This window comes from Gracilinanus agilis, chromosome 6 (genome assembly GCF_016433145.1).
Source record: "Gracilinanus agilis isolate LMUSP501 chromosome 6, AgileGrace, whole genome shotgun sequence".
NCBI lineage: Eukaryota > Metazoa > Chordata > Mammalia > Didelphimorphia > Didelphidae > Gracilinanus > Gracilinanus agilis.
Window position 1 is genome coordinate 267,469,876 of NC_058135.1, and position 17,958 is coordinate 267,487,833.

General features: G+C 45.1%; 1 protein-coding gene across 1 annotated transcript in view; it reads left to right on the forward strand.

Annotated features, from left to right (window-relative positions):
• Positions 1-17,958, forward strand: part of TTC17 (tetratricopeptide repeat domain 17) — a 124,889-nt gene that overhangs the window by 79,599 nt on the left and 27,332 nt on the right. Inside the window, exon 17 of the mRNA XM_044681112.1 lies at positions 11,148-11,321. Coding sequence (XP_044537047.1) covers positions 11,148-11,321 — 174 coding nt within the window. The remainder of the gene's footprint in view (positions 1-11,147; positions 11,322-17,958) is intronic.

Below are 17,958 nucleotides of genomic sequence, written 5' to 3' on the forward strand. Positions count from 1 at the left end.
AAGGAAGGAAGGAAGGAAGGAAGGAAGGAAGGAAGGAAGGAAGGAAGGAAGGAAGGAAGGAAGGAAGGAAGGAAGGAAGGAAGGAAGGAAGAAAAAAAAGAGAGAAGACAGAGACAAAAGAGGCAGGAAAAGAGAGAGAAGAGACAGTGATAGAGATGGAGAGAAAGAGAAGAGACAGAGAGACTCTCTTGTGTGCTTTATTTTAGAACCAAGGCTTTGGACACCGATGCTCTGACTTGTAGGAAGTACGCAACATCACATTGTTCTAAAGTTACAGATAATGAAACCAGAAAAGGAATGTTAACATCAAGTGTTACTAGGTTATCTTCTTGTTTAGAAAAGGGGTTCATTTTAGAGCTGCATAATTCGAGTGCAGTACAGTCAAGGGGAGGTGGGAAGGAGGGGAAAATACTATTAAAAGACACACATGACTATGTATGGAGGGAGACTAGCAGTATTTTTCACCACCAAACCTTGTATTTAATTGAATGTACCAGGACGCCTACTCTAAGACATCTCCAGGCAATAACAGAAAGGCAGCTGTAGACCTGAATATAAACTTCCAAAGTAAGGGATTTGAGAGGCTTTAAAAATTTACCTTGTCAGATGGACTATCTTTAATTCAGGTTTATAGATTGAGAGCTAGAAAGGGCTTTAGGATCATATATCCTGGCCCTTTCATATTGCGACTGGGAATACTGAGACCAGAAGCAAATAACTTGCCCAGAGTCTCAGAGACAGCAAGAAACAGAACTGGAATTTGGACCGAAGCCTTCCAACTACAAATCCAAACTTCCTGGCATCACACCAACTCTGTCGAGACTGATTTTCCTACATCTTGCCTTCAATACTATCAAATCCATCTTCATGCCCCAATTTTCATGACAAAAGAATTTAACTCCTCTCTTGGGATCCCACTCTAGCTTGAGATGGAGGAGATGAACCTTATGTAATTGAAAGAAAGGTTACATTAGCAATCTGGAGTGGCAGAGAGACAGTATAGACAGTATATTACAGTACCTAGCCAAGTATTCTCCTTCTTACCCTTAATAAGTGAATGAATGAAAAAGAATTCAGTGGAGCACCTAGGTGGTTCAATGGATAGAGCACCAGGCCAGGGGTCGGGAGGACCTGGGTTCAAATCTGGCCTCAGACACTTACTAGCTGTGTGACTCTGGGCAAATCACTTAACCCACCTTTGCCTAATCCTTGCCCTTCTATCTTAGAGTTGTTACTAGGACAGAAATATGGATTATTTTTTTTTAAAGCATTCAGGCCAAACACAGAACCAAAGACCAAAAAAAAAAAAAAAACCAACAAATTCAAGTCCAGTCTCTTGAGGGGCTTATGTTCTTGAAAAGCAGTGGATGTCCCCTTTGAAGTTTGGTTATTGCCATCCTCTCTTACTTATACCCACCCCTTAAAAAAAAAAATCCTGGAAATGCCAAGAAACAGGCAGAAAGCACGTCATATGACTAATTTCCAGCATACCCAACTTTCCAAAATTTCAGGGGCTTTGGGTGCAATTTGACCTCAGTATTGGGAAAGAATTCTGGAATTGGAATCAAAGAGCATGAGCTTAGTGCTATTATATACCGAATGACCTTAGGCCAGTCACTTAACCACCCCCCACCCACCCCCGCCAGGCCCATTTTGTCATCTTTAACATAAGGACGTTGGGCTGAGTGAGCTGCCCTATGAACTGCTTACTACCCTCTCTCCACCTCTAAACACAAGAGGCTAGGAGGAGAAGCCCACTTCCCTTTCCCTGGCACATCTGGTGGACCACCATGCTGGTCTGGGGGTCGATAGGCATAAGAGTTGCTTGGGAGGAGAAGAGTTGAGTGATTGGTTGCCACCTGCAGAACTGGAGGAAACACCTCGTTGTGTACCTTTTCATGGTCCTCATGTTGAAAAAAATACCTATGGATTAGGTGTCCCATTCCACCCACCGACCACCCGAGGGACAGTGAGTGAGATATTGATGGTGCCTTTTAAAAGCAGCTATTTTTGTTTGGTCTTTAATTTACCAAAAAGACAGCAAGAGAAAAGACTGATCGTGCATGAATCTTATCAGAGACTATCTAGTTCAGCCCCCTTCCAAAGAAGGAAACTGAGGTCCGTGGAGGTCTAAGTGACTTGCCCAAAGTCACAAACTGTAGGTCAGTGGTAGGATTTAATCCCAGCCCCTCTGACACCGGAGCAAGTAGTGTTTCCAACTATGCCATACTAATACTAGAATCCTTTGATTTTTTTTTTTTTCATTTAAAAATTAAGACATTTTAGTTTGTCTAAGTACATCAGCCCCAAAGAATTCCAAAGCACCAAGCATAACATACAGGAAAAGACCCTGAAGTTGGAATTAAAAGTTTCCAAAGTGGCCAGCTAAGTTACTCAGTGGATAGAGAGCCAGGCCTAGAAATGGGCATCCTGGGTTCAAAGCTGGCTTCAGACATGTCCTAGCTGTGTGACCCTGGGCAAGTCACTTAAGCCCAATCGCCTAGCCTTTTCTTCTCTTCTTCCTTGGAACCAATACTTAGTTTTGGTTCTAAGACAGAAGGTGAGGAATAGAAAGAAGGAAGGAAGGAATACCATGAATCATATCCCATTCACTCAGTGGCCTTTGTTTTCTGCATCTCTAAAATAGACATATTAGCATTAAGCCATGTAAGATATTCTTTCCCAAGTTTTTGTGTGCAGAATTGGTTTGAGAGGATGAGATTTCCCTAACTGTCCTCTACTGGCACAAATTCTTCTGAGGGTATTGGACCAAAAGGGACTCATAGGAATCTGGAAAATGCCTATTTAGGGACTGGTTTCACAGGTCCAGAGCTGGAAGAGTCCTCAAAGGCCATTTTATAGGTGGAAAAAAATTAAAAAAAAAAAAAAAACAGGGAAGCTCACACTTTCTCAAGGTCACACATAAGAAGACTTTGAGTTCCATTCTTCTGATTCCAGAAGTAGTTCTCTTCCCACTGAGCAACACTGCCTCTATTTAGCCACAAGATGCATTGTGCTTTTCTCCATAAAAGAACTGTTGTTTATTGAGAGAATACTTAATTTATTTTTTTAAACCCTTACCTTTCATCTTAGAATCAATACGGTGTATTGGCTCCAAGGCAGAAGAACAGAAAGAGCTAGGCAATAGGGGTTAAGTGACTTGCCCAGGGTGACCCAGCTAGGAAATGTCTGAGGCCAGATTTGAATTTAGGACTTCCCATCTGTAGGCCTGGCTGTCAATCCATTGAGCCACCCAGCTGCCCCTAAGAGAGTACTTTAAAAGAAGCAGCATGGTGCTTTAGAAAATCCAGAGGAACTCTGCTCCTTATTAGTTGCATGACCTTGGGTAAGTCACCCAAACTCTGGGCCTCGGTTTCTTCATCAATAAAACAACTGGAGAATTGAACTAGATGATCTTTCTTTAAGGTGCTTTTCAGATCTAAATCTGGGATCCCAAGTATTTAACTTCCCAAAGTATATTTGGTGGGATGCCTGATGGGTGGAAGAAGCACTTAGGTCCAGAAAAGTCTCGTGTTGTGCCCTTAATCACACAGCAATATAGTGCCCAGAACCAGCAGTGTATTGTCCTTTTCCTAAAGAAAACCACTCGGTGAGGGGTTCGAGACCAATGGGGTATAAGATGCCTACTCAAGCATCACTATTTGCACCCTAATAATATTAGAGTATTAATTTAGTACATATTAATTTAGTATTGATTAATTAATTGGTTTGATTCCTAAGTATTTCATTAGAATGGAGTAATTGTTCCAGAAAGTCCAGGGATAAAAAGAGCCCAAACTGCAATTTCCCTCACGTCCAGCAGAAGAGTCGAGTCTGCAGACAGACTGTCACGTTCGCCCGAGATGAATGCTCATCTCTCCCGGCATCCTTGCTTCCTCTCCTCCCCTCCCCTGGGGAGCTCAGCCGGACACCCATGGAGGCACCTTGGTTTGTGACCTGAAGAAGGCTGCAGCCCCAGAGAGGCCAGGGCCCATGGGAGAGCTCAAGAGCCAGGAACTTGGGCACTCTGAGCGGCTTCATTTCTCCAATCAGACAATGAGGGAGAAGGAGTAATTAAAGAATTAGGCAATTTGGCTTTCTATCTTTAGCTCTTTGCTCATCCAAAGCACGCCAGACCTCTTTCCCAGGCTCCTTTTAGCCGTCAGCGTAAGAAAGTTAATATTAACTGTTCTCATCTTAAGGGCATAGAATTTTTCCCCCCCCCCAAGGATTTTTTTTTTTCCCTCCCATTTTAGGGCTGCCTATTTCTGGACTCTTTAAAGTGATTGATTTTTAAGTAAAACCGGATAACCAGCTCCCTCTCCCGCTTGTCCCCCACCCTGTATTCCACCCCAGCCCATGGCTCTGCCCATCTTCTGACAGGTGCAGGGAGGGCTGGTGGCGGGGTGGGGGGAAAGGCTTCCTCCCCCTTCAGGGGCAGCATTCTTCGAATGCACCCGGCCTGATGTCAGACAGGACGGCTAATTTTAGCTTTGGGGTCCTGGGCGCATCATAGCTTATAAATTACCCATGAAGCGCTGTGCATACTGCAGAGATTTTAAAAGATGAAACCAATTAAATTTTCATGGCGAGAAGAGGAGGGGAGGGCAGGGAAGAGACGGGAGGCAAAGGCTGGCAGCGGAGTCAGACAGCAAGACCGGCAAAGGCTTTCTCTGAGTGCTAATGCTAAAAGTTGGGGGTCTTGCCTTTGTGGCGAGGGCTCTTTGGTTTCTCTGGACCCACGTCCAGTTGGAAGGGAGTTTCCTGAGAAAATTCAGAGCTAGAAGATCCCTGACTCTCCCTGAGGGCAGAACAAAGTCTTTGATTGTCCTTGTTCTTCTTCTTTTCTCTCCACTTTTAATAGCCTGTCTTTGAGGAGTCTGAAATTCTTCCTGAAGAAATCAGAGGATCTTAGATTCAGGGCTGGAAGGCCCCTTCCAGGTTCCTCTAGCCGACCACCGCCTCCACCTTTTATAAGTGGAAAAACCCAGAGCCCACAGCGGCATGAAGTAACTTAGGGAAGGCCCTCCTTTCCAGGGTGGTCCGGAGCACATCTAGACCTGTTCACTCCTAATTCAATTCTCCATCCCTTCAGGAATGCAAGTCATTTTTTAAATGGCTATTTGGGCAGTTCCTGCAGTGATTCAGTTCCACAAACATCTTTTAGGTGCCTGCTATGTGCATGGATAAGAGTTTTGAATGGAGATTGAGGAAGGCCTGGGTTCCTTCCCTTGAGCAAGTCAGCTAAACTCTGAGCCGCAGAAATTTTCTAAGGGAGCAACTGGGTAGCTCAGTGGATTGAGAGTCAGGCCTAGAGACGGGAGGTCCTAGGTTCAAATCCAGCCTCAGACACTTCCCAGCTGGGTGACCCTGGACAAGTCACTTGACCCCCATTGCCCACACTTAGCACTCTTTCGCTTATGAGCCAATACACAGAAGTTAAGGGTTTAAAAAAAAAAAAAGGAAGAAAGGAAGGAAGGAAGGAAGGAAGGAAGGAAGGAAGGAAGGAAGGAAGAAAAAGAAAGAAAAGAAAAGAAATTTTCTAAGACTGAATGGCATCAGTAGATTCCGATCTCCACAGAAGGAGGGAATTCCCATAACCAGAAAACCACAGATATACAACCTATGTATAAAGCACTGTGCTAGCTGCTGGGGAGACAAAGGAATGAAACACTCACTGCCTTCAGGAAACTCATTCCCTGCTAGAGGGATGAACTTTCACACAGATAAGATTCTCCAAGATAATTTAAGGGTAGGATGGACTTCTTCTGGGAGTTGCACCTGAGCCGAGCCATAAAGGAGGCTGGGGATTCTGAGCAGCAGGGTGAAGAGGGAATACATTCCCAGCATGGAAAATGGTTTGCATAAACAGCAAAGACAGAATGTTGAATTCAAGGGACAGAGATCAGCCAATTGGAACCTAAGAAGTTATGGAGGGGTGTAATATGAAATCAGTCTGGAAAGACAAACGGGAGCCTGATTATGGGAGGCTTTAAACACCACATTGAGAGGAGTTTGTATAATTTTATTACATAGACAATAGAGAGCCAACATAGTTGTTTGGTTTTTTTAAACACCTACCTTCCGTCTTAGAATCAGTACTAGGTATTGGTTCTAAGGCAGAAGAGTGGTAAAGGCGAGGCAATGGGGGTCAAGTGACTTGCCCAGGGTCATACAGCTGGGAAGTGTCTGAAGCCAGATTTGAACCCAGGACCTCCCATCTCTAGGCCTGACTCTAAATCCACTGAGCCACCCAGCTGCCCCCAAAACCTAAATTCTTTTTTTTTTTTAATTTTTTTTAAACCCTTAACTTCTGTGTATTGGCTCCTTGGTGGAAGAGTGGTAAGGGTGGGCCATGGGGGTCAAGTGACTTGCCTAGGATCACACAGCTGGGAAGTGTCTGAGGCAAGATTTGAACCCAGGACCTCCCGTCTCTAGGCCTGACTCTCCATCCACTGAGCTACCCAGCTGCCCTCAAAACTTAAATTCTTAAAGGTAGCGAGGTGCTGCAGTGGGTAGAGCCCTATCAATCCACCCTAAGACACTAGCTTGATGGCCCTGAGCAAGTCACTTAACCTCTTCTTCAGTTTCCTCATCTGTAAAATAGGGATAATCTTTGCACCTATCTCCCAAGGTTGTTGTAAGGATCAAATGAGCTAATATTTATTTAAAAAAAAAAAAACACTTTGCAAACCTGAAAGTGTTACCTACTTGGTAGCTATTATTAGAGAGTTGTTTAGGGCACTAAGAGACAGAGTGATTTGCCCGCAGTTTCACAGCTAGTGAGAGTCCGAGGCACGACTCAAAGACTTGCCAGCTCCACCTATAGGAGTATAGTTAGGGATGGTCTGGTTTTCTAGGGTTAGTTGAAAGAAGGGAATTTTGATATAAGCCCTGGGAAAGGATTCTGGGTAAGAAAGGAATTAAGCTGATGCCACCTTGTGTTATTAATTTGGTCTGACACAAGTCCAAAAACTTGTATGAACATCATACTTTTTTGTATACTTAAGTACATTCCTGTTTGTACGATGGGAGTGAGGCAGACGCACGAGAGACATATGTGGCGGTTGTTCAGTAGTTTTTCAGTCACGCCTGGCTCTTCATGACCCTATTTGGGGTTTTCTTGGCAGGGATGCCAGAATCGTTCACCATTTCCTTCTCCGGCTCATTTTGCAGTTGAGGAAACTGAGGCAAACAGGGTTAAATGACTTGCCCAGGGTCACACAGCCAGTAAGAGTCTGAGGCCAGATTTGAACTCAGGAAGAGAAGTCTTCCTGACTCCAGACCTGGTGCTCTATACACAATTCCTGGTACTGAAAGGTCTAAAACTCCTTTGTCTTTTTTCAGTTGTTGTGGACCTCGATACACACAAAAATAGGGAGAGAGTCAGAAACACACACGCTCACACCACCAGCTCAGCCTTACAGTTGCACATTAAATAATGCTAGAAATATATTTTCTAAAAAATAAATATTAATAAATGTTTTTTGTTTTTTTTAAAAATAATGCTAGAAAAGGTAAGCCCCTGAGACCAGAGATTCAGAGTTCTCAGATTCCTGGTTCATGTTGTCAGGGATCCTCCCACCATGGAACATGTCATTGAAGAGTCTCAAAACTGAACCCCAAATACAAGAAGTAACAAAGAGCGCCTCGTCTTAGCTCCCCAAGTTTCTGCTGGAGTTGAGCTTCTAGGCAGGATTTAGCCTCTCTCATAGGCCATTACTCCATCCGTGTAAGAATTCTGGGAAGCTCTTTATCAAGAAATATAAAAAAACCTGCCTTGGGAAGCCTCTTTTCCCTCATTTTCTTAACCAAAACTACTTTCCTAGCCTATTGCCACTGGACTTCTGGCAGTGTAGTAATGGGAGAAGATAAATGGGGAGCTGGTCTCAGCGCTCCCTCCAATGGGGCTGGTTTTATGGGGTTCATCTTCCGTACCCTGCCTAGTCATCTTGTGGCATCAGTGTGTCTTGCTGGGAAGACTTGACCCAAGCAGTTGGCATAAAATCTCCATCAAAGTTAATAGACTTTATATGGTATTCTTTTGCTTCTTTGGTCATAATCACTGAACTAAGCAATAAGGGGAGATCCTTTCCCATTCATGCTCAGGCCTCTTAAATGGACCTTCTTAGCTCTATGATGATAGATCTAAAACTATTAGAGACCTCTGAGGCCACCAAATCCAGCCCCTTCATTGGGGTGTGCCTCCAGGGTCGGAAATATACTTCTTTAGGGCAGCTCTCTGGCACAGTGGATAGAGCATCAAGCTTGGAGTTGAGAGGACCTGGGATCTGGTCTCAGATGCTTCCTAGCTGTGTGACCCTGGGAAAGTCCCTTAATCCCAATCGCCTAGCCCAGTGGTTCCCAGACTTTTTTGGCCTACCGCCCTCTTTCCAGAAAAAAATATTACTTAGTGCCCCCTGGAAATGATGAAACTATTTATTGAACTCAGAATAGAATGTAATACCAAAAAAGTGTGGCCATCACCGCCTCCCTGGATTGCTGCAGCACCCACCAGGGGGCAGTGGCACCCACTTTAGGAATCACTGGCCTAGCCCTTGCCACTCTTCTGTCTTAGAATTAAAACTAAGAGAGAAGGTAAGAGAAAGGGAGGGAGGGGGAAAGAGAGAGAAGAAAGGAAGAAAAGAGGGAAGAAGAAAGGGAGAAAGAGAGGAGGAAGAGGAGAGAGAGGAAAGGGAGAAAAGAGGGAGAGAGGAACAAAGGGAGGAAAAGAGAGAGTGAGGAAGGGGGAGACAGAGAAACTGTGGAATAGCATGGGCAAGTTTTAGAACCCTTTATATCAAAACAGAAAGATGACTCATTGAATCACACAGACCCAAAGTGGAAGATAGAAGTCGATTGGTTTCTTTTTTTTTTTTTAACCCTTAACTTCTGTGTATTGGTTCCTTGGTGGAAGAGTGGTAAGGGTGGGCAATGGGGGTCAAGTGACTTGCTCAGGGTCACACAGCTGGGAAGTGTCTGAGGCCAGATTTGAACCTAGGACCTCCCATCTCTAGGCCTGGCTCTCAATCCACTGAGCTACCCAGCTGCCCCTTGATTGGTTTCTTGACATTCTTTGAATCAGCCACCTTTTATCATGTTCTTCTGCCAAGAACTGGCCACCATGACTAGTTGGGGCAGAACACAGGGTCCATTTGGTCATGTTGAGAAACAGCCCCTCATATTTCATGTATGACTCTTTGATGCCCCCCACACACACACACACCCCAATTCCTTAAGATAGGGGCCAGCCATCAGCCGTACTAGTTGGTTTTGACCCCAGCCTCTGACTTTTCAGTGCAGGGGTCTCCCTGTGTGGAAATGGCCTCCCCTGATACAGATCCACACTTCTTCTGTCACTTAGTCTCAGCGGTTTGGACAGAAGAGGGAGAGGCAAGGCCCTCGCCCTGCTTCTCTCAGCTAGTATGTGTCAGAGGCAGGACTTGAATTCAGACTCTCTTGACACCAAAATATACCTTTATCACCCATAACCCACTGTCTGTCAGCCCTAACAGTAAGCGAGGCAGCATGCACCTACCGTGTGTCACAGTGCACTGCTGGTCACAAGGACACAAACGGCCCCGCCCTCAAGATGCCTTCATTCTACGATATGCGGGCAAAACTGAGTCCCAGAATGTAGCAGACTAAGTCTTTGGAGTGTTAGGATTAAACCTAGTACGCTTGTTTTTTATGTAAAACGTCTCTTTCCAGATCATGGGGCTTCAATTATTCTGCAGAGCTTCTTAAAAGGTCATGTTGTCTTTAATATTTTGTTTTTTCCTAATAACATGGAAACTTAATTTTTAGCATTTGTCTTTTAAAATTTCCAGTTCCAAATCCTCTCTGTACCTCCCTTTCCTCCCCCTTCCCTAAGACGGTAAGCAATTTTAGATAAGTTATACATGTGCAAGCACGTAAAACATATTTCTCTATTTGTTATGGTATGGGAAAAAAACATGAAAGGTCGTGCTTTCTTAATAAAAGGACATGAGGGGCAGCTGGGAAGCTCAGTGGATTGAGAGCCAGGCCTAGAGACAGGAGGTCCTGGGTTCAAATCCGGCCTCAGACACTTCCCAGCTGTGTGACCCTGGGCAAGTCACTTGACCCCCATTGCCCACCCTTACCACTCTTCCACCTAGGAGCCAATACACAGAAGTTAAGGGTTAAAAAAAAAAAGTAGATAAAAGGGGCTCCCAGGTGCCTCAGGGGATTGAGAACCAGATCCAGAAACAGCAAGTCTGGGTTCAAATCTGGCCTCAGACACTTCCCAGCTGTGTGACCCTGGACAAGTCACTTCACCCCCATTGCCTAGCCCTTACCAGTCTTGTGCCTTGGAACCAATTCACAGTATTGATTTTAAAGTGGAAGCTAAGAGTTTAGGTCTTTTTTTTTTAGCATATCTACACCTCGGTCTCTTATAGTAACTGTGATTTTTAAAAATCTATTTTTTATTTCATTAAATCTTTTTCAATAATTACATGTAGAAAAATTTTAACGTTCATTTTTTCCAAAATTTGAGTTCCAATTTCTCCCCTACCCTCCCACGCCTCCCACCCTTGAGAAGACAAGCAGTAAGATATTGATTCTTTATGGGAAGTCATGCAAAACATACAGTAATCACAGTTCAGCAGGTAACAGGACACAGACCTCATCCCCAGGTCTGTTGTTCTGTGCTTCATTCTAGGACAGAAAAAATAGTCCCTTTCCATTTCCTAATCCGTCATATTTTCTGTAGCTTCCGGGCTAATTTTAGACTTCTCATCTCTAATAAAGACAGACAAATAGCAGAGAAAAAGTCACTTATGAAAACTTTTCAGCTGTAAGAAAATCTGGCCTCGAATGTCACTATAAATCAGGGAGGGGGAGTCAGATCCAGGAGCCCAAAATTTTGTGGATGACAATCACACGCCTCCCCAATCGCTGCATTTCCCACAACGGACTGACCACTAGAACTTCGTAGCAAGTCGGGCCCTGCCAGAAAATCTGGTCCGAATCTCCATCTCCTTAAAGCGTCCGTTGGCGGAGAGATGAAGGACAGGCCGTCCGTCGTCCCCTCCTGGTCCCTGCCTCGGGGCGTTCGGCGGCGCTCGCTTCGGCCCGTCGCGGAGGGTCGTTTCTAATGTGTCTGTGTGTCTCTTGTCCTCGAGGTCACTGTCATGAGAGTAACCAGGACAGCCTCCATGGCAGAGAAAAGTATTTTGACAAGGCCGAGGAGGCCCTGGGAGCTACTGAAGATGAGCCTTCTGAGAAGGGAAGCGAGGAGCACCCCGGGATCTCCATTGAGAATTCAGGGAGAGACTCAGATCCCCTTAGACTCCAAAGTAAGTGGAACTTCACCTTTCAAGCGGGGGCTTTGTGAGAAGAAGTCAGTTCCCAAGCTCTGAGTCCTGGTTTCTCAATGGAAGTCTCTCCCCGAGCAGTGTGGATCAGGAGGGGGCCAGGCAGGACAAAACAGAAGTCAAGCCAAAAAAAAGAAAAATACTCTCCTACTCCTTTCGGTCTTTGTTTCCCCGCTGGCTCTCTGGCTGGACCGGGACGAGGAGGAGGGCCACCCGGGCTTCGCAAATGCTTCCCCCCCCCCCGAACCAGGCTTTAAAAGGTCTTTTTTCTTCTCCTGCAGAAGAAAGGCGGAAAAGGCTCTGCCTCGCCTGCAGAGTAGTCGGAAGCCCAGATTTAGACTGGGTAGACGAAATCGCATCCTTCGCCCGCAGGCCAGGGCTCTTCCCCAGACCCCCGCCAGGCCCAGGGTTCCAGGCCCGGCATCTTTGCCGAACTTGCTCTGTCGGGTTTCAAGGCCGGCACTCACAAGGCTGTCTATTTCCTCCTAGGTAGTGGGCCGGCACCGAGGGTAAGTTGCCACCCACTGGACGGTGGTGCCTTGTTTGCAGACTTGTGGCTTAACAGCTAGACTTGACCCAAGTGTGATGAAAAGAGGAAAACAGAGTGACATGGCGTTTCTGTCCCTGTATGCTCTTACTGGGGGGGGGGGGGGGGAAGAAAAAAGAAAACTCATTTCAGACAGCTGTGCTTCAAGCTTATTACGAATAATTATTAAGAATTATATTTAGGGGCAGCTGGGTAGCTCAGTGGATGGAGAGCCAGGCCTAGAGATGGGAGGTCCTAGGTTCAAACCCGGCCTCAGCCACTTCCCAGCTGTGTGACCCTGGGCAAGTCACTTGACCCCCATTGCCTACCCTTACCAATCTTCCACCTATAAGTCAATACACAGAAGTTAAGGGTTTAAAATTAAAAAAAAAAATTTAGAAAAAAAAAGAATTATATTTAATTAAGAAGAAAAATTAAAGAAGATAATAAAGCAAAAAAAATTTTTTTTTTTAATACAGTATCTGGGGGCGGTTCGATGGCTCGGTGAATCAGAGAGCCAGGTCTGGAGTCAAATCTGGCCTCAGACACTTCCTGGCTGTGTGACCCTGGGCAAGTCACTTCACCCCCATTGCCCTAGTCCCGACCACTCTTCTGCCCTGGAATTGATACTTGTATTGATTCTAAGGCAGAAGGTCAGGACTGAAAATAAATAAAGTGTCTCCGTGTCCTTGGGCACTTTCCTCACTAATCTTTAGTAATCTCAGCTCTTACTTCTTCTCTTTTCCCCCCACGCCATCTCCCCAACTCTTATAAAGCATGCTCATGGGCCATGGCTTTGGTATTTGGGGGCTTAAAAGCAGCTTGGCCTCAAAGGCCCTCAGAGGCTTTCTAATTGGATATGGTTTAAGCTGGAGCAAATGAATTCTAACCGTCTGCTTGCAGCTTACATGAGAAAAAAATCCCCGTCTGTCTCTTGAAATGACCAGTTCTCTTCCTGTCGCTTCTTCTCTTTCCTGAGGTCACCTGGCAAGTTAGGAGAGGGACAGCTGGGAGGCTTAGTAGATAGATTGTCAGACTTGGAAACAGGAGGTCCAGGGTTCAAATCTGGCCTCAGACACTTCCTAGCTGGGTGACCCTGGGCAAGTCCCTTAACTCTCATTGCCTTGCCTTTACCGCTCTTCTGCCTTGGAACCCATACTTAGTACTGATTCTAAGATGGAAGGTAAGGATTATTTTTAAAAAGACTTTGGTTCAAATCTGGCTTATTGTGTGATCCTGGGCAAGTCCCTTAACCCCCATTGCCTACCCTTTACTGCTCTTCTGCCAATACACAGTATTGATTCTAAAACAGAAAGTAAAGATTTTTTTTTTTAAAAAAGGAAATTCAGCAGTTCAATTCAACAAGCTTTAGTTGTACCTGCGGTATGTGCCGAGCTTAAATTAGGAATACAGAGACTAAAATCCAAACGTTCTCAGCCTCCAAGGAGCTTCCATTCTTCTGCTGGGGACACATCCCAGTCCTGGCTCTGAAACCCCTTTTCTGTATGATCTTGGGCAAGTCATTCCCTTTCTGGGCTTTTAGTTTTTTTCATCTCTAAAATGGGGGCGTGAAACTCAAAGATCTCTAAGACTCCTTGTCATTTGAATTCCCAAATCTTCTGATCCTGTGAATAGACCCAAAACAGAAACAAAATACAGCGATTTCTGGGAGAACCAGGGAAGCTGCTCGAGGGAGGCAGCTCTTGAGCGGAGTCTTACAGAGAAGAGAGCTGGGGGGTGCCAACAGGCTGAGCTGAGAAGGGAGAGCAGTCCAGGCCTGCCGGGGAGGACCACCAGGAAGCAGCTTTAGCCACAAGACAGGGCCTGAGGGCCGAGCGATTCACACCGGTGAAAGGCAGCTCCTCCATTGGTGGGGATGAAATCCTAAAAAACACTCCTCTTGGCAGATGGTCATTTTTGCTTTTTGCCAGATGACAAATTTGCTTCCAGCTCCCCTGATTGACAGACAGACACACACACACACACACACACACACATATCTTTTTTTTTTTTTTTTAATCTCTAGCCTAGATAGACTTACTTCCTAGCTGTGTGACTTTGGGCAAGTCACTTTACCTCTGTCTGCTGCTGTGTTCTCAGTTATAAAATGAGGATCATAATGAAGCTGCTAGATGTCTTGGCGGGTTAAGAGCCAGGCCTAGAGATGTGTAAAATCTGGCCTCAGACTCTTAGCTGGGCAACTCTGGGCAAGTTACTTAGCCTTTGTCTGCTTTGGTTTCTTCATTATAAAAAAGAGATGAATGTGAGGCAGCTAGGTGGCTCCGTGGATAGAGAGGTTCAAATCTGGCTCTAGATACTTCCAAGCTGTATGACCTTGGGCAAGTTACTTAACCTCTGCCTGCCTCAGTTTCCTCAGTTATAAAATGGGGATAATCTGGGGCAGCTGAATGGCTTCATGGATAAAGAGCCAAGCCTGGAGACAGATGTTCCTATGCTGAAATCTGGCCCCAGACACTTCCCAATCAGAATTGACACTAAGAAGGTAAGGGCTTAAAAAAAAAAAAATGGGACTTGAACCCGGGTCTTCTAGGCTGCGAGGCCATCTCTATCCACTCTACCACATTTCTTCTAATAATGCTTGATCCTGCCTTCCTCCTAGAGTTAGTGTGAGGATGGAGAAAGGCTTTTCTGATACTAAAAATGGTTCATAAATGTGGAGTGTCATTGTAAAGCGTAGATAGATTCTCATTTCCTATTTCCAAAGCCCATCGCCATCGATCACTCCCCCTCCTTCTGAGCCAGCTCTGCACTTGGGATGGGGCCATGCAGAAAGGGGGGGAGATGAGAAGATAGAAGACTCCCACTTCTTCCCCACAAGGGTCTCAGAGGCTATTTTTTAAAGCGTGTCTGTGTTACACACGTGCTTCTGTGTAAACCGAGGTGCTCTGCAGTGCTCGGAGCTTAGGCAGACATCAGAGACGCCAGAGTCATCATCCGCTGCACCCCGTCGTCCCGTCGGCCCGATTTCTGTCTTGCCGCTGGACTTGGATGACTCTGGAAGAGGGAACTTCAAGCGATTCTGCCTCATTTAAATCCATTCCCTGCCCAAGTCAAGACATCACTTGTGATGTCATCGGTCCTCCTCCAAGCTCTAAAAACACCCCCACGCACATTCCCGTAGGCAGTTACACATCCTCCTCCTACCTGGTCTCTGCCGGTCTGTTCTGGACGCCCCAGACGAGCCCGTCGCCACAAATTCTCCCTTTTCTTGTGTCATCCCCTGGCATCAGATCCGAGCCTTCCTCATCTCTTCCACTCCACCCGCTGCACTTCTTTCCCAATCCAGGGGAACACTCACTTCATCAGAAAAACCTTCTTTAAAACCTTCCTTTCCATCTCTCCTATATTATTAATATCAACATTCTCATTATTTTTCATTCTTAATTCAAACAGAATTTCTTTCTGTTCTGAGGAGCGGTAAACTATGGCATCTTTGGCTTATTTTGGTATGGCCTAACCAGAGCCAAGAATTTTTAAATTTAAATTTTTTTTAGTTTTTTAATTTAATTTTAATTTTAAAGAAAGTTTTATCATATCTTAAAATGTAAAAATTATTGTTAGCTCAGGTTCTTACAAAAAGCAGACCCAGGGCTAGCATTTTGGGCCATTCCCTGGTCTATGTCCTATGACATGTACCTGTTTCTTTACCATATTAAAGCTGGTCTGTAGGCATTTCAGGTAATTATAGAAATAACTGGTATTTTGGTAGGGCTCTACGATGCCTTATAAATAGCTCTTTTTATTTCATCCTGGGAGGTCAGTGCTATGATCTTTATTTTACAGATAGGGAAACCGAGGCAGATCACTTAAATGACTTGCCCAATAGTCACCCAGCTAAGAATTGGCTGAAGCAAAATTTAAACTCCCTTCTTCCAGACTTCCAAGTCCAGCAGCTCTATCTACTCTACCACCAGCCGCCTTTAATAAATATTTGTCAAAAATCGAATGCCTTTTCTCTAGAGCAGAGACCCTAGCTTTTCCTTTCTTTTGATCTTCTATCCTATCTAGTATGGGGCTCAGCAGGCAGTCCATACCCACTAAATTTCCTTTAATTTCATAGAATCAGAATCTCAGTGCTCTGGAAGTTCATCTCATCCAACTCCTACGGGGAACACGGCCTTCTCTTAGAATATCCTTGGCAATCGATTATTTGGCTTCCACTTAAAGACTTTCTCTTAGAGGAAGCTCATTTACTTTTTCAGAAACACACTCCACTTTTGAACAGTTCCACTTGGTAGAAAATGCTCCCTTAAGCTGAACCCAAATCCACCTCTCCGTTGGAACTTTCCATCGGTCGCAGACCTGCCCCCTGGGGAAAGCAGAATGACTCCAGTCCCCGTCTCACAAAACAGCCCTTCCGTTATTTGAAGATATCTGTTCTCTGTCTCCTCTCTAACTTGCCTCTGCTCCATCCTAGACGTCCCTGGCTCCTTCAGCTCCCCTTTGTAGATTCAGGCTGACGGCCCCCCACTCTCCTTCCAGCTCTCCTCCAGACACATTCCCAGTTGTCAGTGCCCTGCCTAAAACATGGTACCCAGAACTTATCGCAGTCTACCAGCTGGGTTCTGACCAACACAGACTGTCATGGAGCTGTCAGTCAGCCAGGCAATAAACACTGGTTTCTTTGTAACCCAGGTACAAGATTTTACATTTGTTCAATGCCTCGCACAATCCCTGGCACATTGGCACTTAGTAATAAATGCATGAGTGATGGATCGATTCATTCATTCATCCATTTTCCTCTATTAGACTTGACCCATTGTTTGGGGCCTGTTGAAATTATTTTGTATCCTAATTCTGTCATCTATGAGTCAAAACCATCCATCTTTGCTCCACGCTTAAATTTCTCCTCCTGACAATAGCACCAAAATGCCGATTGAGACACTGTGCTATTTTCTTTTCATGACGTCATCCTCAAAGATGAGGGATGGATGCTTGGCAGCATTAATTACCTTTTAGCAGCCGTGATCAGTGACTTGAATAAATCAGGCAAGGAAGGAAAGGATTGATTTCTAGACCATATCATGCAGCCACTGAGGGGCAAAACGAGAATATTATAGTGTATATTCTTGGTTTAATATGGGAGCCCTTGATATGTAGGAGAGTTCTCCTCACTGGAAAAAAATTCAGATCATCTGATGGGAGCTTTTAAATGTACATCCGCACGGTTATCCCCCTCCCATCCTTCCCTCCTACTTGAGAAAAGAAAGATTCTCATTACAGAACTTACTGTTTGCTGGATCCATCCTCTGCTATCATCTGTAAAAAGACTGCACTCTCACTCCCTACACTGCTAGCATCTGCTTTTCCCTGATTCTGCTGCCCACCCTCTATGGGACCTTAACCAGATCCTTTAACCTCCCTGGGCCTCCATTTCCTCACGTATAAGATAAAGTGACTGGACGGATGGCCTCGGAGATCCCATCCAGCTCTAGAGCTGGGATCCTGTGAGTTCTTTCATAGCTTCCTTTCCTTTTAACTTCCAACCTGTTTTGTTCTTTCCTACCTTAAAAAAAACATCCTTTCACTTGACTCCTAGTTAGTCCTTAGCTATCATACACCCTCTCTCTTTCCGTAGCTCTCCCTACCTCAGTATGTGGGCTTCACCCCATTGCTTCCATTTCTCACTCACCAAGTAGGTAATCCTTGGTAACCTTTGAGAGAGCAGTGGGGATAAAAGCCATATTACAAGGATTCCCTCTCGATCGTCTCCTTGCCATTTCCAATAGTTGGTCTTTTATCAGCCATCATCTTTCCAAATCTTTTGTGAAAATATAAGGTTGCAGTAGATAAAGAGAGAGCCAGACCTTGAGATGGAAGGTCCTGGGTTCAAATTTGTCCTCAGACACTTTCTAGCTGTGTAACCCTGGGCAAGTCACTTTGTAACCCTGAGCAAGTTACTTAACCCCAATTGCCCAGCTCTTACTACTCTTCTGTCTCAGGAATAATACTTAGTATTAATTCTGAGACAGAAGGTAAGGGTTTTTTTAAAAGAGAAAGAAAGAGGGAGGGAGGGAGGGAAGGAAGGAAAGAAGGAAGGAAGGGGGGGAGAGAGAGAGAGAGAGAGAGAGG